A 26973-nucleotide genomic window follows, 5' to 3' on the forward strand; every position below is an offset into this window, starting at 1 on the left:
GTCAGTATGGGAGCCCAGGTCTCTGCCAATCTTCAGTGCTACCAATATGCCAGAACCAGGCCGAACCAGTAGAATACCACCACTGATTTTCTCCATAACAACCTGTCCCCAACTTGGTCCTTCAAATCTTCCAGCAGTGTGCCTATTATACATTCATTGAGTCCATCCATAGTGAAAGCTATTCGTCTACCACAGGGGTCCCAAACCCCCAGGCCCAGTAGTTGGATTCAAATAATTTAACAATTGGTTCTCTGCCCTAATGATTTCTTCCAACAATCAGTTCACCAAACTGCTCAGAAAGTTAACAACCGGTTCCCCCAAAGTGGTGTGAATTGGCTGAATCCCATCACTGCCCAGGCCACAACCTGATACTGCAGCCACGGCCTATTGGTAACCAGGCTGGGCAAGCGGTGGGTGAGTGGATGAACATGTGAAACTTTATTTGCCCAAGCAGTAGCGTGCATGTGCCCTTCCCCATCTATCAACTCATAAAGTGTTCCTGGGCTGCTCTTGAGAAGCTTGGATGCTATGACCAGAAGCACATTCCACACATACCTTTCTCCAGATTCTATCCCAGGTTACTAGAGCAAGCTGGAGAGGCATGTTTTCTACAGCCTGCAAAAGTGCTCTGTTGGAGAATGTGATTTATGACACACCCTGGGAGGAGGGGGGAAACAGTCATAAGTGGGCAGTAAATTCCATTGGGCAGAGCCAGCTGCACTTGGGAAAGTACCAACATGTTGCTCCTAATAAATAATTGGATTTCTTTTGAAACTTAGATCGGGGCTCATGAATGAATTCAGGCATCCGTTGGAACCCTGACACCATCATTTGCATAGAACTATAATCTCCCATCCCTCTGCCACCACTGCAGAACCAGAAGGTTGGGGACCACTGATCTACGACATGCACATTTCAGATTCACTGGTGGTGCCACCCAGCTGCTCCTTCTCTTAGGAATTTATTTTGTCATATTCAATCTGCCTTCTTCTATGGGAAAAGCAGGATGCCAACTTCCACACTTAATCATTAAATGTCACCTTCACATATTTAATTACTAAACTAAAATCCCAAAACATAAAAATGTTAAATATCTATTTTTTAAAACATTCTTTGAGAAATCGAATCAACCAGAAACATTTCCCAATCAAATAACTTTGCCACAGTATTTTAATGTTTCGAGAAGTCTTTGAGTCTATGTTGTCTTCTAGGTTATTTTGGGACCATTCATTTGGAGGACAGTTTGGAAATACGGATCTTGCTTTTCTCCCTAAGAATCTAGGTATGTTTCAGCATTTTCAACATCTTCAACAGTAGTGGAAGGTATGGAGGTCTTCAAATGAATACACTAAGTTCCCCTGAATTTGAATCCAAGCTATGATGTAGCAGCATCTGAGAGGGTTATGGCAATTAAGATTAATTTGCATTCACTCTCAAACCATCTCTACTTTTTGCTGTTAGCTGCTCCTTTGTATTCAGGTCAGGTCGTAGTAAGATAATGTAGCATTTGGGGATGAAGATGCAGCCCAGCAGTCCAGCACTGGAGGCCAGGATGGAGAAGACCTGCACAGCCACCATATATTTCCCTTTGGTACTCAGGTAGGTGGGGACAAAGGACACCCACACACTGCAAAAGACCAACATGCTGAAGGTGATCAGCTTGGCTTCATTGAAGGCCCCAGGGAGGTTCCTGGCCAGGAAAGCCACCGTGAAACAGATGGCAGCCAAGAAGCCCATGTATGAGAGGGCAATGTAAAACATGATGACTGAGCCTTCATTGCACTTCAGAACAATCTCTTCTGGCTGGGAGTGCACGTCAGACTCAGGGAATGAGGGAGAAACTCCCAGCCAGACGGTACAGATGATAACTTGGACACCGGAGCCAGAAAGGACAATAGAGTTGGCTAAAGTCTTTCCCAACCATCTCCGCACAGAATTCCCAGGTCTTGTGGCCAGGAAGGCCAGCACCACTGTAATCGTTTTGGCTAAGATGGAAGATACTGCAACAGAGAAGATGATGCTGAAGGATGTTTGCCTGAGAAGGCAGGTGGCTGCCCTGGGACGACCAATGAAGAGGAGGGAAGTCAAGAAGGACAACAGGAGAGAGACTAGAAGGATGTAAGAAAGGTCCCGGTTGTTGGCCTTGACTATGGGTGTTTCTAAGAATTTGATGAAGATTGCTAAGACGAAGGCAGTGACCAAAGACAAGATGAGGCTAAAGGAAGCCAGGATTATGCCCAAGTCTTCTTTGTAAGACAAGAAGGTTACTTTCTTGGGGATGCATTTGGTTTGGTCTTTATTTGGATGCTGATCTTCTAGACATCTTGTGCACTTCTCTGCATCTGGGGAGAAGACAGGCAAGAACTCTTAATTTCTGAAATTCTCTGAGGATCATCTGTGATGAACTGGTTCACTCTGATGATCAGCGGATGAATTCTCTGACGACCACCTGTGCTGGTTTACCAACGGTGGCTAACCTTTGGGTTCCTGTGCCTTGAAAATTGGTGGCTACTTTTGGTTCCTGTGCTCGCATGTCAGCACCCAAAGGCAATGAAAATGGCCTCCCTGCCCCTTACTCATGCGCGTGTGACCCACCATGTGCCACACATCTCTGCGCATGTGCACACAATCCCCCCATGTGCCATGCATCTCTGCGCATGCGTGTAAGATCCCCCTGCATGCACCACATGTCTCTGGGCAAGCTTGTGAATCTCCCGTGCCCCTTTCCTCCTGCGCATGCACACACCAGATACCTGACAATCAGCTGTCAAGCAGGCAGTGCACACACATGTGCAGTGGGGTGCTTCCGGGCGACCTCTCGCGTGCCAGCAGAAAGGGCTCTGCATGCCACTTTCATCACATATGCCATAGATTCACCATCTCAGCTCTATACTGACCTTTATTTCCTGGTTTTGAAGCTCAGCTGCTTCACGTGGCACAAAGGATCGCCACGTGTCAGTTGTTGAACCCACAGGGAGAGTGCAGGATTGCAGGAGAAGGCCAGTATCAAACCCTCTGGGGGAACGCAAAGCATACATCTGGTGCCTGCGTACCCGCCAAGCCATGCCCACAGAACCGGTGGTTAAAAAAAAAGTTGAATCCACCACTGCTGGTTGCACATTTTAGGCAAGCTTGCTTCCAAACATCTCTAAATGGAAATGCATTTGTGATTCTCCACCCCATTCATACCTTTTCCCTTAGGGTTCCATACCTTCCTGAGTGGAGATAGTGCCTTTTGCACACATGACACATCTGTAGCAGCAAAGCGGCCTTCCTTCCAAGACCACCTTGGCGTGGCCAGGATGACAGCTTTCGGTACACCTGGAGCGAGGCAGAGACTGACCCAAAGAGAAGGAACATCAACCATAGAAGATTAAATGGTGCTGTACTCATGAGATGTTAATTATTTCAAGGGAGAGGGAGTTCAGAGAAAGACCCAGGCCCAACCCCTCTTCATTCTAGGGCACGCCAGGAGGAACGGAGAAGAGAGGAAGGTAGATTACGTGCGTTACCTGGGAGGAAGGGGCCCTGATTCCCTTCATTAGCCACAGCTGGGAAGGAAGTTTAAAAGAGATGCATGCTGAGTGTGGCGTCTGCTGGGAACAAATGTAAGTTTAACTTTGGTTATCTGCGTTCCTGGCATCCTCCTAACTGGGTTGAGTTATTACTGTGCCTTCGTGTCTGTAATTCCTTCTCTTGCCCTGCCGGACTAATTACCTCATTTTGGCTTGTTTGGACTTATACAGTCTTTGTTGGCCACGTTTTGGACTTGATTCTCTGCAGTCAAAGGCTGTTCCTGGTGGAGTTGTTCTCCTGCCAGAAGATAACCAGGACATTGGGGCAAAGTTGGAGCTAATAAAGGACTCCTACTGATTATCTGATTGTGTTGCCTTTCTGCCAAACCCTGGGTCATCATTAGCACTATAAAGTGGTATATAAGTCTAAGTGCTATTGCTATTCTTTTTCCAGGTGTAATACAAACTCTCTTTTACTTCAAAGATAGGCTGGAGAGTCATCTGTCAAAGATAATTCAGAGAATTCTACACTGAGGATGGGTTTGGAATAGTTGACCTCTCACTTCTGGCTCTGGGGTTCAATGACAAAAAAGGGGCAGAGCTGGATGGGACAAAATAAAGTTATGAACCCAATGTGGAGGTGGTTGTTCAGGGATCCTAGGACAGTGATGGTGAACCTTTTCAGGCCTGAGTGCCCAAAGCGCACACATGAATATCCAAAAAGGCAATGCTCTACCTATGCCTGTGTGCGCACCCCACATTCACACACATGCTCCCTGCATATTCGCCCCCCACGCATGCGGCTTACACGGCAGAGACCTGAATGTCTGATGGTCAGTGGGAGGCACACAGGCATGTATGGTGGAGCTGATCTGGGGCAACGATGCACAGAGAAAGGAAGAAAGAACCAAGTAGCATCTGAATCTCTCCAATCCTCAGTAGAGCTCCTGATCATGGAGTCCAACTCGGAATTCCAATGAGCCTAGCAATTTCATCGGAAACAGTGATCCCACACAATCCTTCATCCCATCTCCACCCACTTCCCAAACATTTCCCAATTGGTTGGAATAATGAAAGTGTCATGCCCCTATTGGAGTCTGATTCCAAGGGGGAGGTAGAGCAGCTGACAGGGAGTGGGAGTGTGGCTCCGATGGCTGTGAAGGAAACTGGGGAAGGGCACAGTCCAGCTGGGCATTCAAAGGAAGACTCAGGTCCACCCCTTCTTCATCCTAGGGCATGCAGGGAGGAGAGGATAAGGGAGTAACATGGGTTATGTGGGTGAGAAAAGGGCCCTGATTCCCTTCATTAGCTGCATCTGGGAAAACAGGATTTAAAAAGGGTGTTTGTGCACAGCACCTTGCTGGAAACAAAGTGTGAATTATATTGGTTTGTCGAAGCTTATCTGCATTCTGATGTCCTCCCAACTCTATGTGGTTTATTATCTTTTGAAGTCTGCATTTCCTTATCCTGCCTTGTCTCGTTAATTGCTGCAGCATGGTTTGTGTTGGTTTTTATTTATAATTTATATGTACTGTGCTGTCCAGACAGTATGTAGTTAATTGGGAATTGGGATAGTTAGTTAGGAATTGGGAGCTGTCCCCTTAAGGGAATGCCTCATGGTAAATGTAGTTCATGTCAGGTGGTCACATCTGTAATCCTGATTGGTTACTGAATTGACCCTTGGTTGGGGTGAGGGAGTTTCCTTTACACTTGCTTGGACCCCAGCTCTGTGCTGGTGTTTCACCCTTTGCTCCTTCGTTATGGGATCACTATAATTTCACACTATGAAGTCAACTGTGCAAAGAATTGGACATAAGATGTATCTCAACATAACCGTGAGTTACATTTCGAGGATGCCTTGTGACCCAATAAAAAAACTTTGCATGGAAGCCTTTGTAGAGTTTTCCTGACTGTCAGTAAATTTAAAAAAACAGAACAGTGAAATTATAGTGCTAATCTGAATCCCAGCAGTGAAATTACGTTATCTGAATTCCTATGAAGAGTGAAATTATAATGCAATTGGAATTCCCAAAGTGAAGATATGAGTTAATCAGATTGCCAGTGAAAGAGTGGAAAAGTCATTAATCTGATGTCCTAGAAAAGTAAAGAAGAAGGATTGGAACCCTGAATTCTCTCTCTCTTTCTCTCTCTGAGCAACTGAAGTTATAAAGCCTGTTTGAATTACTGGGAGGGGCCAGAAATTCCCCCATTTGCTAGAGACAAACAAGCGGCATCTTCTCCGTCTGTCCTTGCAGCCCTCCAGTTATTGTCTTCAAACAAATGCAGTTGAATGAGACTGAGTAATCCTTTCTTGTGTCCTAAAAAACAAAGAAACTGCATTTTCTCTAGCTCTGGAGTTGCTTTCGATTCCTCATTGCTTGTGCCTTGCAGGAAAGACAGCCATAAAGAGGCTCTTCTACCCAGTTTACGATGTGGTCTCCAGGCAATAGAGTCGTAAATTCTTTAGGATGAGCCATCTCCTTAGAAACAGGCCATAATTCCTCCCCACAAAGAGGGAATCCAAATTCAGCTGGCAATTTAAAGAAAAAAAAAATACAGCATGCCGTCTTTCTTTGCTGGCAAAGTGAGAAAGTTTTCCCTTTAATGGAATTAAACACAATCTTTAGTCAAAAAACAGAGCAGCTCCCTTGCAATGCAGCGCAAGGGTCCTAAATACAGCTACCAGCTTGCAGCACCACCTTGTGGTCAAATAATGAATTTTACAGGAGCTTCCTAAATTCAGCAGCCTCCTTGCAATGCAGAGCAAGGGTCAACTAGTGAATTTTACAGGAATTTCCTAAATTCAGCAATGCAGTGCAAGGGTCCTTAATTCAGCAACCCACTTGTAAGGTAACCCAAGGGTCAAGTACTGAATTGCAACACACTCAAGGTGCCAAGCTGTGAACTGCACCAGTGTCTTCCAGACCTTGCAATGCACCCTCTAGTGGCCAACCAGTGAATTTCTATGGAGTCTCCTAAATTCAGCTACCTGCTTGCAGCGCACCCTAATGGAAAAAGGGAATTGCATGGAAAACCGCTAAATCTTCCAAACTTCAACAGAACATGTACTTTGGGTTCGGATTAAATTTCTTCCCTTTAAAGACTGTTCTTGGGAGAGTTTACTTTCCTCCAGCCGAAGATAACTGGACATTGGGGGCCAAGTTGGAGGTATTAAAGGGATTTTACCTATCGTTGTGACTTTGTTGGTTTGTGCCACACCCTGGATCATCACAGAAAGAGAATTTGAAAAGCATTACATAAAGTCTCCCAGCTCACCTGGTTAAACCTCTGGGACCAGTTTGTGGCCTCCTGATCAAGGATGAATTCCAGGTCTTTGGACCCCCATGGTCTGTCTATCCTCCCAAACTTCACTGCCCCAAAGGACTTATTTGGGAAGGTCACCCAGTTCACACTATCAAACTTGGCAGCGAGGTTCCCTTTCCCATCCAGATACACTCCATCCATGCAAGTATTGTAGAAGTGGGAATCTCCCAGGAAAGGATGAAGCTACAATGGCAAACAAAAAAATAACGTGAGAAAAGACAAACTAAATGTCAGTGTTCCAGAAAACCTCCACTCCAACAAATAACTCAGAGACAGACATCCTCTCCAAGGTTCTTTTTATTAGAGTAATAAACTGCCATATCTGGAAAATCCTGAATCTGAAAGTTGTGGGTTTCCTTGCAATAAGTAAAAAATTACAAATCCACCCCCTGCACCCCTCATGGCATCACATGCCCCAATCAACATCCATCCCAACTTGAGACGTCCTCTCAACCAGGTGCGGAAATAACATGACCTTGACTTAGAAGAAGAATGCTGTTGTGTCTAACCACTTACACTCCAATAAATTTTCCCCCACCCATTTCCCCAGGCCCTAGAATGTGGCAGGGTGGAAGCATCTGGTGCTAATATGGCTTCCAAAGTTGACAGTAAGTTCTCCAAGTAGACTTGGCAACATCCATATAACTCGAATCCAGAAGTCATGACAAAGGAGGTGGAGTGGGAGCTTCTCTGCCTCAGAAACCTCACAAAATGGACAATGATTGAAATCTTAAACTCACCACACCATCTACAAATACAGCCTGAAAGCGCACCTTCAGGATTTTTGAAGGAAATCAAATACCTGCCATGTCTGAAGCATCAGCCTCTGATCTTTTTCTTTCATCACTTTCTGCTTGGATCTGGATAAGTAGGCAGTGTGTGCTGCCCGAGCAACTGCCCGGGCGAGGTTGTAAATACCGTAGCCATCCAGAGAGACGGTTTTCTCTACCACGTCTTCTTGTAGGGTCTCCAGGTCCTCATTCTCCTGGCACCTCACTCTTCCTTTCACAGAAAAGAAGTGTTTGGAATATAAACAGCTGAAGGCCTTCATGCCAAACCGTTGCATAGGGATGAAAAATGTTTCATAAACATACTGCGGTCTTTTTCCAACATGCATTAAGAAAGAGAAGAAACCTTGGAGATGTTGGGGAGACAGTACTTCATGAGATAAATTCATGAAGAGGTCCCACAGGGCTGTGGTGATCCAAACTTTTGCCAGGAGAGGCTTGATGTACCTTTGAATGTAACGTTGAGTTAGGCGTATAGAGCTGTAAAAATGGCGATATTCTCCATAATATATTAAAACACTGACTTGGTTCCACAAGTGAATGGTTCATTTGCATGAGCACCATTTTCCAGAACATGCTGATGTTTGATTGAGAAGGCAAATGCCAAATTGTGTTCGAGTTATTATGGGATTAAAATTCTGCAGAAATCTTTTGCCGTTCTCAGTGTCCGGGGCAAGAAGACCAACCCAGTTCCATCTGAAATGGAGGAGAAGTTTGGCAATTCCCCAGTACAAGTAATCTTCTTTGGGGACCATTCGGTAGATGAACGGGAACCGGGTTTTGTCATCCAGAGTTTCAGACACAAAGCCATAACTGACCTTATAAAAAAAATAAGGGAAATGTTTTAGAATAGAATAGAATGGAATGGAATGGAATGGAACGGAACAGAATAGAATTCTTTTATTGGCCAAATGTTATTGGACACACAAGGAATTTGACTTGGTGCAAATGCTCTCAGTGTACATAAAATAAAAGATACATTTGTCAAGAGTCAAGAATCATCAGGTACAATACTTAATGATAGTCATAAGGTACAATAAGCAATCAAATCATACTAGGAAAGAGTCAGTATAAATCATAAGGATACAAGCGACAAAGTTACAGTCCTACAGTCACATGTGGGAGGGGATGGGTGATAAGGAGTGATGAGAAGATTAATAGTAATAGTAGTGCAGACTTTGTAAATAGTTGAAAAGTTTTGAGGGAGTTATTTGTTTAGCAGAGTGATGGCATTCAGGGAAAAACTGTCCTTGTGTCTAGTTGTTCTGGTGTGCAGTGCTCTATAGCCAGGGATGGGATTCAACAGGCGTTAATACCAGTTTGGTGATTACATTTTGTGCCTACATGAAGTGATGAAACAGGCCTATGATTCGTCCTGCAAAGCCTGCAGAGGCTTTTTTCAAGCCTCTAGAAGGCCAAAAAAGGCCTCAAACCATCCAAAAAATCAGCTGTGAGACTCACGCATGCGCAGTGAGTTAGGTTTGCCTGCAGCTTGCGTGCCTGCACAAATGGCTCTGCGTGCCATCTAACATAGGTTCACCATCACGGGGCTAGGGGGCCAGAATTGGGTACTAAGCTGATGTCTCTGAAGGTATAAAATGACGCCATACCTTCCCCATTGCGGCATTTCACTGTATGCTCTTTGTCTGTAAGTTGTGGAATGTCTACCCAGCTCTTCTTTGTACAAATAAAAACTGATATTTTTCCAAGCCTCTTCTTGGATCTCTCTCTTTGACATTCTGGTAACTCAGGTACCTTTTGGGACCTTACAAAACATACCAACATATAGGCAGACAAAAAAAAGGGAGAGACATACATGATGTGTAGAAAGGTAGGGGAGAACTTCAGTTCACATGCTGTCGGATCCGCGTATCGGCCATTCTTCAATGGAAGAAGAAGCCCTCAATGAGTTAAGTGCCCTAATGTTTTGATTGTCAGATCTTAGGTGCCAAAGGCAATTTCCTGGTGAGGACATCTGGATGGTCATGACCAGTGGTGGGTTTCCAAATTTTTTCCTACCTGAGAGGGTGCTTTGTGCAGGAACGCAGGGCTCAAAGACCTCCCTTTGTATCAATGCTGGTGAGCTGTGCTGTTTTTTAGCTCAGCTGAGGTGTGGCATCTCTGCCATGCAAATCAGCTGAGCTAAAAAACAAGGGAATATAGGAGAGGGAACGGTAAGGGTGGGTGGATGGGTGGGCCCAGCCAGAGGTGGTATTTGCTGGTTTTCTGAACTACTCAAAATTTCTGCTACCAGTATGCCAGAATCAGTCCGAACCGGCTGAATACCACCTCTGGTCATGACATTTTCCTGGGCAGGACATATCAAGACTTGCCATTTCTTCCCAATCCCCATTCATACCTGTGGCATCTTGTAGAGGTTTGACATGGTGGAAATCTGCTCGGAAATGTTGGACTCGGTCCCTTCAATCACAGCCAGCAGCCTCTTCTCTCTTCCACAAATGTAGTTTGGGACATTTGCCTGTCCGGTGGAGAGCAAGTCCATCAGGGCATCGGCAGTCAGTCGTGGTTCATAATAGTTCTCGTAGATGTCATAGCCCAGGGTGATATTGGGCAAAATGTGGGGATTCTGGTTGATCTCACGAATGGCAAAAAAAAAGGACAGAAGGTACCAGGGTGCAATATAACTTTTGCTTCAAAACAAAACAAAACCCATAACCACCTTTAATTATTCATTCAGTATTTTGACAATTCATACATTCAAGCAAAGGTTGGATTCGACACCCTTTCTAACTCTATCCTTGCTATTCTTACTAGAAGTAATATTTATAATTGTTAAACATATGAAAAACTATTGCAGGAACTGGGTAGGGCTAGTCTAGAGAGAAGAAGGACTAGGGGTGACATGATAGCTGTGTTTATTTATTTATTTATTTATTTTATTTTATTTGATATGTCAATCAGTTAGAAGATAATAGGTATAAGGGGACGGTAGGCACATTGGTCCACTTATGCACACCCCCTACAGACCTCTTAGGAAAAGGGTGAGGTCAACAGTAGACAGACTAAGGTTAAAGTTTTTGAGGTTTGGGAAAGAAACCACAGAGTCAGGTAGAGGATTCCAGACATTGACCACTCTGTTGCTGAAGTCGTATTTCCTGCAATCAAGTTTGGTGAGATTAACCTTGCATTTGTTTCTGTTGTTTGCTCTAGTGTTGTTATGGATAAAGCTGAAGTATTCATTGACCAGGTAGGACATTGCAATGTATGATTTTATATACTATACTTAGATAGGACCAAAGATAAAATAAATGGACTTTCTCAACTGTGTTCATATCAGATACGTAATGTGGGTTCCAGACTGATGAGCTGTATTTGAGCATTGGTCTAGAAAATGTTTTGTATGGTCTAGTAAGTAGTGTGATATTACCAGAGAAAAACATAGGATTAGGTTCACAACTCTTAATGAGTTCCAATATCTAAGGGGCTGCCACAAAGAAGAGGGGGTCAACCAGGGGTAGGATGTTACCAGTTTAGCCTGGCTCTATAGAACTGGTAGCTCTGAAGAACAGCAGACACCAAACCGGTTCTCTGTTTGCTGCTGTTTGGCCCACATGCCCACCCGGACTCTTACCTGTCCTTTATTTCCTGCCTTTTCAACCTCAGCTGCTTTGCTTGGTTACAGCGGAGGTGGAAAAAGCAGGAAAAAAAAAGGCTTTTCAAAATCTGCGCACCCGCGTGCAGCGCTTTTCAGCTGTCTGGGCGGCACAGCTGATGTTTTTTCTACACACACACACAAACGTAATCACCGAACTGGTAGTAACACTTATTCTCCATAGCCCCTGAAGGCAGGACAAGAAGCAATGGGTGGAAACTAATCAAGGAGAGGAGCAACCTGGAATGAAGGAGAAATGTCCTGACCGTGAGAACAATTAATCAGTGGAACAACTTGCCTCCAGATATTGTAAGTGCTCCAATGTGGGAAGTTTTTAAGAAGAGATTGGACAACCATTTGTCTGAAATGTTCGAGGATTTCCTGCCTCAATACGAGGTTGGACGAGAAGGCCTCCAAGATCCCATCCAACTCTGTTATTCTGATAACTGGCACCTCTTTAAAAACTATGAAAGAATGAATAGTGTAGGACAAGAACATTCCAATGTTCATTCTGTGCATTCTGCCAGGGCGTCAGCAATCGTTCCTGATTCATAATAGTCCTCGTTAATGTCATAACCCAGGGAAAGATTGAGTAAAATTTGGGAATTTTGAGTTGATCTCATGAATGGCAAAAAGAAAGGAGAGAAGGAACCGGTATGAATGATAGCCTTTCCTGCATAAAACCACAGAACAACACACTTTTAAGGTAACTCTAAGTTGCCTTAAAAGAGGGATTCAATCAAGATAACATGAGGTATTAATTCCACTCTGTAAAGCCGTAGTAAGACCACACCTAGAGCACTGCACTGAGTTATGGTCACCACATCATAAAAAAGATGTTCAGATTGTAGAAAGAGTGCAGAGAACAGCAAACAAGGATGATTAGGGGACTGGAGGCTAAAACATATGAAGAACAGTTGTAGGAACTGGGCATGGCTAGTCCAGTGAAGAGAATAACCAGAAGTGACATGAAATCAATGTTCCAATATTTGAGGGGCTGCCACAGAGAGGAAGGGGTCAAGCTGTTTTCCAAAGCACCTGAAGGCTAGAATAATGGATGGAAACTGATCATGGAGAGATTCAACCTAGAAATAAGGACACATTTTCTGACAATGAGAACAATCAACCAACCCCTGCAGATGATATTATAATTTTAAAAATTCTGGAATATGCAGAGATGGATAGGCTAACCCTAAAAATTAAAGGAAAAGAAGATTCAGACTATTTGATAACATGGGAACTATTCTATAAATGGTTGAATGACAGATATTGAGGTTAGAGGAGTGGAATTAGGTGAAATATGGTTTATAGGAGAAAAAAAATAGATGAGTAAATACTTCTGATGCTTATATAATCGATAGTATAATGGAAGATGACATAAGTTATAATATGATTGATGTTATTGCATATTAGTTTAGATATTACCACATATTTGCTTTTATATATATGATCATGATGACAATGATTATGTTTGTATGTTAACATCTTGGACCCTTAGAGAGCACACTGCTCAACATGGAAAGGAAATGTATGATATAAAACAATAAAAAAATATTTCAAAAAGAAAAAAAAAGAAGTGGTAGGAGCTTTGTCACTGGAAGTTTTCAAGAAGAGACTGGACTGCCATCTGTTATAAATGGTGTAGGGTCTCCTGCGTGACCAGGGGTTGGACTAGATGATCTACAAGGTCCCTTCCAACCCTGTTGTTCTATTCTGTTCTAAATATTCATCCAGTGTTTTATCAGATCTTACAGATGAGCAGGATGTGAGATTAATAACTTTGGTGAAGGGCTGGGAAAATATTTACAGACCCCTCACATCCTGGACATAAACTGTTCCAACACTTTCCCTCAAAACAACGCTACAGAGCACTGCACACCAGAACAACTAGACATAAGAACAGTTTTTTCCTGAAGACCATCACTCTGCTAAACAAATATTTCCCTCAACACTGTCCAACTATTACAAAGTCTGCACTACTATTACTGTTAATCTTCTCATCACTCCTGATCACCCATCCCCTCCCACTTGTGACTGTAGGACTGTAACTTTGTCGCTTGTAGCCTTATGATTTATTTTGTCTGTTTCCTAGTATGATTTGATTGCTTATTGTACCCCATGACTATCATTAACTGTTGTATGTTATGATTCTTGATTCTTGACAAATGTATCTTTTCTTTTATGTACACTGAAAGTATTTTCACCAAGACAAATTCCTTGTGTGTCCAATCACACTTGGTCAATAAAGAATTCTATTCTCTTCTATTCTATTCTGTTCTGTTCTATTCTGTCCTGTTCTGTTCTGTTCTATTCTATTCTATTTCTAGAAGCAGAAGAGGCAAAATAGAAAATATTTCCCTGAGAGTGATTCCTGAACATCAGATATCCTTGCAAACTTCCATGCAAAAAAAGGACAAATTCAGCTCCACAAACCTACTTACAAAGTTGGCTGGTTAAAGAGAGGTTCCCGAAAGGTTGCTGTACCAAGCTGACCTGGTCTTAGAGGCACAATCCCTCCCAGCAAGAGATCTCCTGGGTGGTAGTAATTGTAGACGGTATCCCGATCCTTGGTGAAATCGAGGGGGCATTTCCTCCCATTGGTTCTGGTGGGCAGCAGAAGCAGAAGCAATAGCAGGAGAAGCAGTTTTGCTCTCATGGCAAAACTTGGTCGCCGTTCTGGAAAGGGAGCTCTCTCTCTCTCTCGCAAAGAGTTAAGAGAGCAACTACAGCTTTACAAGCAACAAGCCATGATCCAAGTGTCCTCTCCAAATCTCTGCCTTAGCCACATTGGCCCAGTGTGCATGGAGCATGAATTCAAGACGATGTGACAGCAGGCTGCTCTCAACATTCAGTGATTTCAGGGATGATGATTGGACAAAAATCCCTTAGGATCTGAAGGAACCACGAGTTTCACAATTATTCGGTGCCTGGCCTCCGGGAGCAGGTGCGGAGGTGGAGAAAAGCTAGTCTGAGGCTAACAGAAGTCAGATGTGGGTCTCTGGTGTTTTGTGAACTGTTCCCTGAACGAATGTCCGGCAAAACAACAAAGATTAGATAGAGAAGCAACCTAGAACTAAGGAGAAATTGCCTGATAGTTAGAGCAATTAATTAATCAGTGGAACAACTTGCTTCCAGAAGCTGTGAATGCTCCAACACTGGACGTTTTAAAAAAGATGTTGGAGAACCATTTGTCTGAAGTGGTGTAGGGTTTCCTGCCTAAGCAGGGGGTTGGACTAGAAGACCTCCAAGGTCCCTTACAACTCTGTTCTATTCTATTCTATTCTATTCTATTCTATTCTATTCTATTCTATTCTATTCTATTCTATTCTATGCTACTTATTCCATTCTATTCCATTCCATTCCATTATTCTATTCTATTCTATTCTATTCTATTCTATTCTACTTATTCCCTATTCCCTATTCCCTATTCTATTCTATTCTATTATTATTCTATTATTATTCTATTCTATGCTACTTATTCAATTCTATTCCATTCCATTCCATTCCATTCTATTCTATTCTATTCTATTCTATTCTATTCTACTTATTCCCTATTCCCTATTCTATGCTATTCTATTATTATTCTATTATTATTCTATTCTATGCTACTTATTCTATTCTATTCCATTCCATTCCATTCTATTCTATTCTACTTATTCCCTATTCCCTATTCTATTCTATTCTATTCTATTCTATTATCTATTCTATTACCTATTCTCTTTTCTATTCTATGTCAAGGCCATTCTTGTCTGAGGAACCTCAAGGAGGCTGAGGATGTCAAAAAGAAAGAAGTCTCTGGAGCTCCACTTGGTGGCCAGTCATGTGATGGCAGAGACTTGAATCACAGCTGGTATTCAGCAGGTCCTGAAATACCGGAAGTGAGGAAATGGGCCCATTTTTCCGCCTACAAATGCTGCAGAGGCTTTCTTCAAGCCTCTGAGAGCCCGAAAAAGGCCTCAAACGAGCGAAAAACCAGCTGGGAGGTGCAGTACAGGTAAGGGGGTGGCATGGGTGGTAGGGGAGATCACATGCGAGCGTGCACACAATTTTTCATACAGGAGTCCCAAAAGGTTAGCCACCACTGTCCTATGTTATATTAAGAGACTATCTTGTCCAGAATTAATTAGTCCACTATATGAGACCATCAAAAGGAGACCTGTTTACTGTCTTGTCCCCACCTGAATTAAGGGACATAGGTCAAGAGACAGATTCCCACAACACTGGCAACCTCAAGATGCTCTCAGGAAATACTTAGTGCCCTCACCTCCAAGGTTAAGCAGAGCACCCAACAATGTTCGTTCAGCGAAGGTCTTTGATGATGTCCAGCAGATGATTTTGATGAATTATCTTGTGTATATTTTGACGCACAGTATAGAGATGTCTGTGTGATTTTGGATTTTGGGAAACTATTTTGTGTATGTTTCTGGCATGCCGCGGACCAGTGCCAATTCATGGACCGGGGATTGGGGACATTTGCTTTAAAGGAAAGGAACTCTGAAGGGAGATCAGAGGAACTGACTCAAGGTGATCATTTTTGAAAAAGGTGCACAGAACTGGAACAGTGGTGGGATTAAAAAAAATTATTACTGGTTCTGTGGGCATGGCTTGGTGGGCGTGGCTTGGTGGGTATGGCTTGGTGGCCGTGGCAGGGGAAGGATACTGTAAAATCCCCATTCCCTCCCCACTCCAATAACCTGCTTTCCAGCTCCATTCTCCTGTGCAGGGCAACAAAAGAAGACCCAGCCAATCAGCTGGGACTCGGGAGGCAGAGAATAGATGTGGGGGCTGTCAGAGGTGGTATTTGACGGTTCTCCGAACTACATAAAATTTCCACTGCCAGTTCTCCAGGACTGGTCAGAACCTGCTAAATGCCATCTCTGCAGAGGATTCAAGTTTCTGCTTGCTTCTTCCTAGAAAGACGACTCAGGGTGAGTTTGTAACTTCCTAGCCTTCTCTTCAACTTCCTGGTGAATCACCTCCTCAAGGAAAGTGTTCTTCTCTTGCACTATTGGTTGAATTACAAAAGAATGCCCCATGCATAGAAAGCAGCTGCACTTCAAAAGCACAGGGTAAAGGTGAGTATGGGAGCCCAGGCGGGCAGGTGGGCCCAACAGCAGAGTAGCGAAGAGAACCAGTTTGGTTTCCGCTGCTCATCGGCACTACAGGCTTGGCAGAACCAGGCCGAACCAGTAAAATACCACCACTGATCTCACAGAGTGGTGATTCTGGGGAAAAATAGAAGGGGATATTCAATTTTGAGTTCTGATGTCCTTTTTAAAGAAAGGGTTTGTCTTGGCACCCATGGCCAGTTGACCCATATAATCATCCATCTTTCATGACTGAGATGCTTTCTCTTCTAATTCATTGGATCAATCAATGATTCAAACTTCCCTCTAAATCAACAGAATTTCTGCACTGCACAGGTTTCCTAAGACGTTATAGGACTGGAATTCAACACAAACTCAACATGCAATCACAGCTCTATAATTAGGTGGAGAACGTTATTTGGGAACTAGGGAAGAAAACCTTTTATCTTCCACTTGGTAATTCTGGAACACTGCCAGGATTCCTGTCCTACCCCATTGCATGTTAAAAACAATGGTGGGCTGCAAGCGGTTTAACAACCAGTTCTGTGAGTGTACGCTTTGCGTGTGCAAAGAGCATTCAATAAACAGCAATTTGAACCTCTCCAGCTCACCTTCTAGTCTTCCCCGGTGAGTAGAACAGCTGAGGCATGGTAATCTACTTTGCCGTGCGAATCAGCTGAGCTGCAAAAGAATATGTAAGACAGGATAAGGCAGGGGTGGGTAAACGGGGCCAACTGATTGTTGTTTATACCAGTTCGCTAGAACTGGTGTGAACCCGCAGCAGACAACCACTGATTAAAAGTGCACTTAAAGAGAGAAATCATTGTTAAGGTATTGACGATTTAATAGCTGGCCACTGTTGTAAGGCTAGTATAAAATTGGCAGCAAGAGGTTGCATTGTAAGCAGGAGTAAACATATAGATATCAAACACTGTAATGTTAGGGAGGCTGTAAAGGAGAAACTGATAAGATTACAGCAGTGTTCTACTGACCATAATATAGCTGATATATTGGCAAAGGAATATGCTAAAGCATTTGGATTATCAGCTGTTCAGCTTTAAATGGGAGGAGTGTTAAGGTATTGATGATTTTCTGTGTTTCTCACAAAATAAGGCCGGGCTTTATTTTATTTTTTGACCCCTGAAAAACCAGCTAGGCCGTCTTTTTTTGGGGGGGGGGTGACTTAATTTCCTCCCCCCACCTAGAGCGGCCCATACAGCCGCTTCTATCGGCCTACGAAAGCTCCTCGAAGGCAGAGTCACCAGCTGCTTCAGGGTGTGGCATGGCTGCCTGTGTCCCCTCGCCTTTAGGCAGTCTCTTTCGGGCGATGGAAGCTCCCCAAATGCAGTCACCAGCCACTTAGATTGGCTGGTAGAAGCGGCCTCGGGGCGAGCGCACGCACACACTCCCCTCGCCGCGAGGCCGCTTCTATCAGCAGACGAAAGCTCCTTTGAAGGCAGAGTCCCCAGCCGCTTCAGGGTGAGGCATGGCTGCCCATGTCCCCTTGCCTTTAGGCAGTCTCTTTCGGACGATGGAAGATCCCCAAGTGCAGTCACCGGCCACTTCAATCGGCCCGAAGCGGCCTCAGGCCGAGCGCACGCACACACACACTCCCCTCGCCCCAAGGCCACTTCTACCGGCCGATCGAAGTGGCTGTTGACTGTATTTGGGGAGCTTCCATAGCCCGAGACTGCCTAAAGGCGAGGGGACACGGGCAGCTATGCCATGCTCCGAAGCAGCTGGGGACTCTGCCTTCAAGGGAGCTTTCATCTGCCGATAGTAGCGGCCTCGCAGCGAGGTGAGTGTGTGTGTGTGCGCTCTCCCCAAGGCCGCTTCTACTGGCTGATCAAAGTGGCTGGTGACTGCATTTGGGAAGCTTCCATCACCCGAAAGAGACTGCCTAAAGGCGAGGGGAAATGGGTAGCCATGCCACGCCCTGAAATGGCTGGGGACTCTGCCTTCGGTGAGCTGCTATCGGGGTATTCTAGCCTAGGCTACCTGCAGGGCACTCCTAAAGGCAAGTTTTCTCCCCATCCCCCTGCCCTTCCCCCCAATTTCTCTTCATCTCATGTAGTTCTAACAATGTGAGAAATGGCGGGGAAATGCATGGTTTAAATAGGCCTAAATTTTGGGGGCGGGGCTTAATTTCTCCTCATGCCTAGAAATCACGCTGGCCCTTCCTATTGGCGGAGGCTGTATTGTTGGAGAAACACAGTAAGAGCTGACCATCCGTCATGATTTAATTGGGGTAACTGCTAGAATTCTGACAGCTGCTGTAAATGCTGATGTAATGAGTACGAGTCAGCAGAGTTATTGCCGCTTTAAGACCAAGGATGGGTCAGCCAGCAGGGTTATTGCCACTTTAAGAAGCTGTCTATATAAGGCAGGCCATGAGAGGGCATATTTCTCTTCTTCTCATGTTCTATCTCCATTGTAGTTCTCTGTGCAGAGTAATGAAGACTGATTGCTTGCCAGGTATTTGCCTACCACGTATATGTATGCATACAGCAGTCTTGTTTATAAAGACAAAGCCTCTGTGTGCTGTGTTTTGCTCCTGAGTTGTCTCACAATAGTAGTCACGCTGCAAACTCTTTGACAAGAATGAAGTTCGGACACTGGCACTTTATAAAACAATTCTTCAGACTAATCTGTGAAAGAGAGAAAACCCAAAGGTACATTTTTATTCAAGATATTATCACGACAAAGCCAAGATTGCCCATCTGTGCCTTAGAACCACCATGTTTTTAACCCCATCACAGCGAGGAAACAAGCAGAGTTAATAGAACATAAAAAGTGTTGACAGCCCTCACAATTAACAGTCTGATCAATCAGAGGAATAACGAGAGATGCAAGAGAACAAACTCCAGAGTTGCTCTACTGTCACTCTGCTGGGTGCTTCTAGCGGCAATTGATTGAGAGATACAAACAGCGAAGGGCGTCATAATAGATCATCCAAAAAAGACTAGAGTCAAGGTTCTGTGAGGACAAATGCTTAACATCACTGAAGTAATCAGTTGCAGTTATTCTCCATTCTCTTTAGAATCATCATTCCTTATATTCCACTCTCTAACATTTCATTGTGGTAAAAAAAAAAAAACAGCAACATGATAGCCAACATCTGATGGCATAAGAAGATAAGGCTATAGTCTGCAAATTTTTTGACACACAATCCATGTATACAGTTCTAGTCTGTTTTTATGGGTTTCCCTTGAATGACTTTTTCTATGCTCATACAGGCACCGATGTTGAGTAAATACCATTCCCCATATGATTTTTTAATGCATGTGGATCTTTTGATGGGAAGTGAGGGACGCCAACTCAGGGAAACATTTCCCACACTCCATACATTGTTATGGTTTCTCCCCAGGCTGGCTTGTGTTATGTTCAGTATAATGGTGTTTTTGACTGACGCTTTTGTCAAATTTCTTGCCCTGATATGTTTTCTCCCGCGCATGGATCCGTTTATGGGAAGGGAGAAGTTTTTGAGAATGGAAGCTCTTTCCACACTCCAGGCATTTATAAGGCTTCTCACCAGTGTGGATTCTGTTATGTATAGTATAATTGTATTTTTGCCTGAAGCTCTTTGAACAGTTTTTACATTTATAGGGTTTTTCCCCAGTGTGGATCCTTTTATGGGAGGTGAGAGAACTTGAAGCTCTAAAGCTCTTTCCGCACTCTGGGCATTTATATGGTTTTTCCCCAGTGTGGATCCTTCTATGGGAAGTGAGAGAACGGGATTCAGTAAACCGTCGTCCACAATCAGTGCATTCATATGGTTTCTCGCCAGTGTGAATCCTTTGATGGCAAGTAAGGGAACGGGACTCAGTGAAGCATTTCCCACACTGCACACACTTATATGGTTTCTCCCCAGTGTGGATTCTGCTATGTCTAGTATAATGATGTTTTTGACTAAAACTCTTTCCACATTCATTACATTGATATGGTTTCTCCCCAGTGTGAATCCTCCTGTGGATAGCAAGGGACCCTGAATTAGTGAAGGGCTTTTCGCACTCCACGCATTTGTACGGTTTTTCTTCAGCGTGGAACTTTTTATGGGAAGTAAGAAAACTGGAAGCTCTAAAACTCTTTCCACATTCCATGCATTTATACGGTTTCTCCCCAGTATGGATTCTGTTATGTTCGGTGTATTGATATTTCTGGATGAAGCTCTTCCCACATTCTTTGCATTTGTACGGTTTCTCTCCGGTGTGGATCCTTTTGTGGTACGTAAGGTGACTGTTCTTGTGGAAGCCCTTTCCGCAATCTGTGCACTTATATGGTTTCTCTTCCATGTGGATTCTGTTATGTATAGCATACTGGTAATTTTGACTGAAGCTCATCGCGCAGTTCTTGCATTTATATGGTTTCTCCCCAGTGTGGATCCTTCTATGGGAGGTAAGAAAACTTGATGCTCTGAAGCTCTTTCCACACTCCTGGCATTTATAGGGCTTTTCCCCGGTGTGGGTGCGTTTGTGGTAAGTCAGGGACCCTGATTCAGTGAAGCATTTTCCACACTCCTGGCATTTATACGGTTTCTCCCCTGTGTGCTTTCTTTTATGGAAACCAAGGTGTTTTGCAGAACGGAAGCTCTTGGGACACTCCGTACATTTATAGGGTTTCTCCCCGGTGTGGATTCTTATATGGGAAGCAAGTAACACTGAAGCTCTGAAGCCCTTCCCACACTCCTGGCATTCATATGGTTTCACCCCTGTGTGGATTGTTTTATGAGATGCAAGGGACCCCGACTCACTGAAGCATTTCCCACACTCTGTGCATTTATATGGCTTTTCCCCGGTGTGGATTCTTTTATGGCAAGTGAGGGAACTTGATTCGGTGAAGCATTTTCCACACTCCAAGCACACGTAGGGTTTTTCCCCCGTGTGGATTCGGTGATGTACGGTATAGCTATGTTTTTGATTGAAACTCTTTCCGCATTCTTTACATTCATACGGTTTCTCCCCCGTGTGGATTCTTTTATGGCAAGTGAGGGAACGGGACTCGGTGAAGCATTTGCCACACTCGGTGCACTTATACGGTTTCTCTCCCGTGTGAATCCTGTTATGGCAAATAAGATGACTTGGATTTTTGAAACACTTTCCACACACTGTGCATTTGTACGGTCTCTCTCCCGTGTGGACCCTATAATGAGAAGTAAAATGACTTAAATCTTTGAAGCACTTTCCACACACCAGACATTTGTATGGTTTTTCTCCTTGTATTCTCTGACATAAAGTAAGGAGGAAGGTCCTTCTGGAGCGTTTCCCGCTTTCGTTCTGTTTCACCACGATGTGGCTTCTGCAACAATCGCATAATCCTGATACATCTGTGGCTACTTTTCCACACCTTGGACACACTTCTCTTTTTTGGTGAACATTTTTGGCTAAGAAGACATTGATCTCCACACATGGTAAAGTAGAGCATTTCCCCGGCTCGCCCTTTAACTGTTTTTCCACAGGACTTGGCTTTCCAGAAAACTTCTCCACAACTTCCTTTTTGTCTTTTAGGAAAGGCGTTACCACCTCCTGGCCGGAACTCTCCATCTCCCATCCATCACCTGCTTCAAAGAGAGAAGAAAAATGGACACAAAGTGAGGTACAAATGGGCTCAAGCATCATTGTTGCAAGCCCTTATTTGAACACTACCAAACCTTCCCTCCAGCTCTTTTTCCTTTTAGCTCTTTTTGTGATTCCTCTATCTACTTCTGTCAGGGTACGTTCATAACATGGGGCTGTGCTTGATATTGGACTGAAAAAAAAATCTATCACAGGCTTCTTTCCCCTCCTCCATGGTGCAGAACTGCCTACCTTATCCCTAAGCAACATCAGGTCTATTAGAAGATAGGATCTCCAGAAGATAGGCTTAAGATGCAGAAGGATCTCGACTGACTTGAACATTGGGCGCTATCTAACAAAATGAAATTCAGTGGTGAAAAAAGGTTCTACATTTAGACAAGAAAAATCAAATGCACAGGTACAGTCTGGCGGTACCTTGGCCAATAGTAGTAACTGTGAGCTGGATCATGGAATCCTAGTGGACAATCATTTAAACATGAGCCAGCAATGTGCTGCAGCTGTCAAAAAAGCCAACAGAGAGGGTTAGAATCAAGATCATGTAAAGTGTTATGCCTTGGTAAGGCCAAACTTGGAATACTGCATCCAGTTTGTTCGTCACGTGTCAAAAAGATGTTGAGACTCTAGAAAGAGTGCAGAGAACAGCAACAAGGATGATTAGGGGACTGGAGGCTAAAACATATAAAGAACGGTTGCTGGAATTGGGTATGTCTAATTTAATGAAAAGAAGGACTAAGGGTGACATGATAGCAGTGTTCCAATAATTCTCACAGTTCTCAATTATTCTTCTTTCTTCCACAAAGAGGGAGTCAAGTTATTCTCCAAAGCACCTGAGGACACAACAAGAAGCCATAGATGGAAACTAATCAAAGAGAGAAGCAACCTAAAACTAAGGAGAAATCTCCTGACAGAACAATTACCATATTTTTCAGACTATAAGACGCACCAGGCGCACCTAGGTTTACTGCTGCCAGGTAACACTGGAGCCTTTACTACCAAGCAGCTGATTGGCAGTTTGATCTGCCTCCTGGAACATCAGCTGTTCTAGTCAGCAGGAATCGCCCCCACCACCTATCGCCCCCGTCTATTGCCACTGTCATTTGCCGCCGCTGATTGCAGCCGCCACATATCGCCACCGATCACCACTGCCATTTACTGCCAATCACCACCGTTTGCCACCACCATTTCCCACTTGAATGGTGGCTGTAGCAAATGGTGACGATCAGTGACAATAGGCAGCAGCGGCGATAGGTAGTGGCAACAATCCTCGCCACCTAGAACAGCTGATTGGCGGTATACCAGGAGGCTGATCCAATCGCCAATCAACTGCTTGGCAGTGGAGGCTCCAGTATTCCCCAGTGGTGGCAAATGGCGGCAGCAGTGACAGGCAGTGGTGATCTCCCTCCCTCTCCCTCCATTGCAATATTTGCTCTCTAAGACACACAGACATTTCCACCCAATTTTTTTGGGGGGAAGAAATATGTCTTATACTGTGAAAAGTATGGTACTTTCTACAACAATTTCAGCCTAGAGAAAGAACAGTTCCTTACTTAAGGAGGCGACATTCTTTGCATTTTCCAGCATAACCTCTTGGTACAGAGTCTTTTGCTCACAATCCAGCAGGGTCCACTCCTCTATAGAGAAAAACACAGCTACATCCTCAAAGGAAACGGAATTCTGAAACAGAAACCACACATATTCTACAAACATCCTTCTTAAAAAACAGTTGAATAATATATACATGAACTTTTTTTTCTTAAAAGAACAAACCTGATTCCCAACTAGAACAGATAAGCAACTGCCCTGAGTTCTGAATCTCTGATTAAAAATAAACCTGGGGGATAATCTTTTGTGAATTTGGCCAATTCTCAATTATGTCAGGTGCAGTAGCAATTTAACTTGTTGTATACCCTTCTATTAATGTCCAAGGACACAGGTGAAATGTGAACAAATTACCTTGTTACCAGGGAGTCTAAGAATAAAATTCAATATACTTTGCAGGCCTTCTTCAGAATAAAAATGGATCTTATTGTATTTTTAAAATTCAAAGGCTAACTGAAGGGAGTACAGTGAAACATCAGGTCGCAAATGCTCCTGTTCGCGACCAAATCGGGTGGCGAACAAAAAATCCACCCGATTTTTGAATTGGGTCACGATTCAAAAATCGGGTGGTGAACAAAGTCGGCGTGGAAGGATTCCCTTTCCACACTGATTTCCCCTTTGGCACCATTTTTTTACTGCACACATGCACAGTCAGTCGTGCTTCCGGACATGACCAAATCAGGTCGTGACCGGAGTCTGGGAACGGTTTACAGTCACGACTCGAGGCTCCACTGTATAGATTTGAAGGATGACTACAACAAGAGTAGACCTATTGTAGACATTGGCTACATAATATAAATATAAATTTAAGGGAAACCTTGTGCTTTCTCTTAAGCCAGGGGTGTCAAACTGAAGCCCTGTGGGCTGGATGTGGCCCACAGGGTGGTTAGATCTAGTCCACTGAGCTGTCCTAACAGCAAAGGACTGTTCCGTGGTAGTTCTGCCAGCAAAAACAGAGCTCAGGAGGGCCACAAACCACGGCCCATAAGCTCTGTTTTCCCTGGCAGAGAGCTGCAGGAGGCATTCATGGCAGATAACAGGGCCCAGAAGCCCATTTTCATGGCAGAGCACTTGGGCCACCACAGGCACCCCCGACAAGTGATGTCATTCTGGCCACGCCTCCGCCCCTGAATTCAAACACAGCTCTGATGTGGCCCTCAATGAAATTGAGTTTGACACTCCTGTCTTAAGCAGATCATCTTAAAATTACAGTCAATTAAGAATTTTAATACAGTTTTCAGCTTTGGAATCCGTATTCATCGCTGCCACATAGCTTGATGAAGTGGGAGGGGGGTGATTTTTATTGAGTAGCTCTAAGTAGACAAAATAGAATTCTTTTGTTAGTTCAAGGTCATGGAGTGTGGCACAGAAACAAAAAGGAACTTACTTTGGGATTGGTTCATGTGATGTGATGATGAGAGAAAAGGGGATGGTTTGTAGGTTGGGACATTGTGGGAAGTCCGGGAAACTTTTAGTTTCGAAATTCCACAGATGTGCCAGGTGCTATTCTAATAAAGTTACTTTTGAGATTATGCTTGTATCGGAGTTACTGATTGGAATGGAGGTTCCCTGGAATGCTGACAACAATAAGCCACCTCACTCAACTTCTCATCCTAATTTCTTTCTAGTTTTAATATCCACATGTGTGTGCAACGTTATTTAGATAACGTGGGATTGCTGATCAATAATATTGCATGGTCATATGCTGCAGAGTTCAAACCATAATTACATTACCAAGTACATTCCTCTCAGCATCCAAGGTGGAGAAGAGGATGGTTTCGTATTGTTAAGATGATTCCTCTTGAATTACCAGTAGCACTGTGTTGAGGTAATTCCTCGTTAGGAGAATGAGCGCACACAGGGAGATGTAGTGAGAGTGGTGAAGAATAACACACAAACAGCACACAGATGCACTGTTTAGTAAAATGTAGGTTTTTACTTCCAGTAAATGATTAAGCAAAGTCCAAACACAGTCCAAGTCATTCACGATTAAAGCAGTCAGTTTTCAGTCCAGGGATAATCCAATAACAAAGTCCAGTATCATAAACAGCTTAGTAACAGACTTACATCAAATCCAAGAATAACGACAATCAGCAACAATCAATAGGGAAATGCAGGAAAGGCAACACTCTCAACAACAGGACAGAATAGGACAACTCAGGTTTCTGGCTCCATCTTATGGCCGTTTGAGGAACCACACCCAATTACAATTTTAGCATTCCCTTAAAGAGACAGTATTAAAATGTCTATCCTGGATTATATATTTTCCAACCCAACTGTTACATTCCTAACACTTACATTCCTAACACACTGTGACTTCCTATTGAAGTATCTGGAAGCTGCTTATGGAAAAAAAAAAAAAACCTCCCCCCATTTTGGATAGGGCTGGATCATTTTGGACAGGGCTGGATGATAGCAATTTGAGGAGGGAAAGATCTTCCTACCTTCCTTGGAAAAACAAGTGCTCCACCACGGACAACCGATGTTCCAGGAGATGCCATCGATGTTGCTCTGGTCTCTGAGAGTGATTTTAAAAAAATCAGAGGAACTACTTGTTATAAAAACATTCTTTTTCTTGTGCCATATCCATCTTCAGACATTGGCGATCATGTTGGCAATCCTACTATCAACTAAAAATATACTCCTTCGGTCTTTTTAGCTGCCAGAAAAAGGGAATGGGGGAAAACAGTGCATTCCTTAAGTGCCTAGATAATCACCCTGGTAGCCCAAAATTGTCGGAGCGCAATTGTTTTCCTTTGTTCTCCTCTCCTTTCCTCTCTGAGCGTAGGCGCATCTGGGATAGGCCCCAACTGTTCCTCTCCCTCACTCAGCTCAGGCCCCAAAGACAACTGCCTCTCCACTTGGGGGAGGATGGAAGGCCATGGTGTCTCTGCCTCTGTTTCCTTATCAGAGCCTTCCAAAGGCTCTGAAACTGTCCCAGGCTCCCCCTCAACCTCAGCTGACTCCTCTGCTAGCTCTGCTAGTAGCTGACGGGCCACAACAGTAAGGTCCTTGAAATGACAGAAGCTCTGCTCATGCTGGAGATGACCAGGGAAGAATGAGGGAGCCGGCTGCGTAAGAAGCGAGAAAGGAGGAACCCATCTTGAAGCAGGTGGAGAAGCACTTTGTCTAGAAAGAAAATCACCTGTTCTGTCCTAGGCTTCCCCCAAAAGCACTAAGCCAACTCTGAGTCCCGGCAAAACCTCTTTTATTAAATGCGAATTTAGTACATTCACGTTCAGCCAACGGCTTGGCGAACAGTCTTGCAAAGGTATACTAATTAGCTCAGACCTTATCTATTCTTGGAAAGCTGCCCGGTAAATATTTCCACACAAAGTACTGACAGGGAAGGGCTGGATTACACATGCAAATCTTTACGAAACTGGAACAAATGAATGAGTTGTTTCCTGCAAAAGCCCCCTGCCCTTTTGCTCCTTTGATGGGAGGGGCCATTCATCGTCTACCTGTGGCCTT

At 43.9% G+C, this 26973-nt stretch overlaps 3 protein-coding genes and 1 long non-coding RNA gene across 6 annotated transcripts in view; 1 reads left to right on the forward strand and 3 right to left on the reverse strand.

The window, feature by feature from the left end:
- Positions 1–26973, forward strand: part of LOC148126636 (vomeronasal type-2 receptor 26-like) — a 142237-nt gene that overhangs the window by 75900 nt on the left and 39364 nt on the right. The gene's annotated exons all lie outside the window — the stretch shown is intronic.
- On the reverse strand, positions 1153–8185 carry LOC148126637 (vomeronasal type-2 receptor 26-like). Its single transcript, XM_087923282.1, has 4 exons — positions 7642–8185; positions 6792–7022; positions 3212–3338; positions 1153–2342 (listed from the first exon to the last, which is right to left on the reverse strand). Exons 1-4 carry the CDS (start codon positions 8014–8016, stop codon positions 1417–1419), a joined length of 1659 nt encoding a protein of 552 aa, XP_087779408.1. The 5' UTR covers positions 8017–8185; the 3' UTR covers positions 1153–1416.
- LOC148126638 (uncharacterized) lies at positions 8249–14937 on the reverse strand. Its single transcript, XR_015741554.1, has 4 exons — positions 14894–14937; positions 13682–14522; positions 9987–10223; positions 8249–8445 (listed from the first exon to the last, which is right to left on the reverse strand). It is a non-coding gene; the product is annotated as an uncharacterized LOC148126638 (long non-coding RNA).
- LOC113451238 (uncharacterized) overlaps positions 18977–26973 on the reverse strand; it is a 176876-nt gene continuing 168879 nt past the window's right edge. For 2 of the 3 annotated variants that reach the window (XM_087927850.1, XM_087927851.1), the window contains exons 2-4: positions 25944–26017; positions 23448–23574; positions 18977–21884 (exon numbers count right to left, since the gene is read on the reverse strand). In XM_087927850.1, coding sequence (XP_087783976.1) covers positions 19678–21884; positions 23448–23574; positions 25944–26017 — 2408 coding nt within the window. In that variant the 3' untranslated portion in view covers positions 18977–19677. The remainder of the gene's footprint in view (positions 21885–23447; positions 23575–25943; positions 26018–26973) is intronic. The other variant, XM_087927852.1, reaches the window with a different exon arrangement.

This window comes from Pseudonaja textilis, chromosome 2 (assembly GCF_049901715.1).
Source record: "Pseudonaja textilis isolate UNSWEBS1 chromosome 2, rPseTex1.2, whole genome shotgun sequence".
Lineage (NCBI taxonomy): Eukaryota > Metazoa > Chordata > Lepidosauria > Squamata > Elapidae > Pseudonaja > Pseudonaja textilis.

Bases quoted from the DNA above. Each gene is read 5' to 3' on its own strand.
- LOC148126637 (XM_087923282.1), bottom strand. From the start codon at position 8,016: ATGAATTTATCTCATGAAGTACTGTCTCCCCAACATCTCCAAGGTTTC. The intron at 7,023-7,641 runs GTATTTGATTTC...TTGCCATTGTAG, and splicing joins TGATGCTTCAGACATGGCAG to CTTCATCCTTTCCTGGGAGA. The intron at 2,343-3,211 runs GTATGGAACCCT...TCTTCTCCCCAG, and splicing joins CACTATCTCCACTCAGGAAG to ATGCAGAGAAGTGCACAAGA.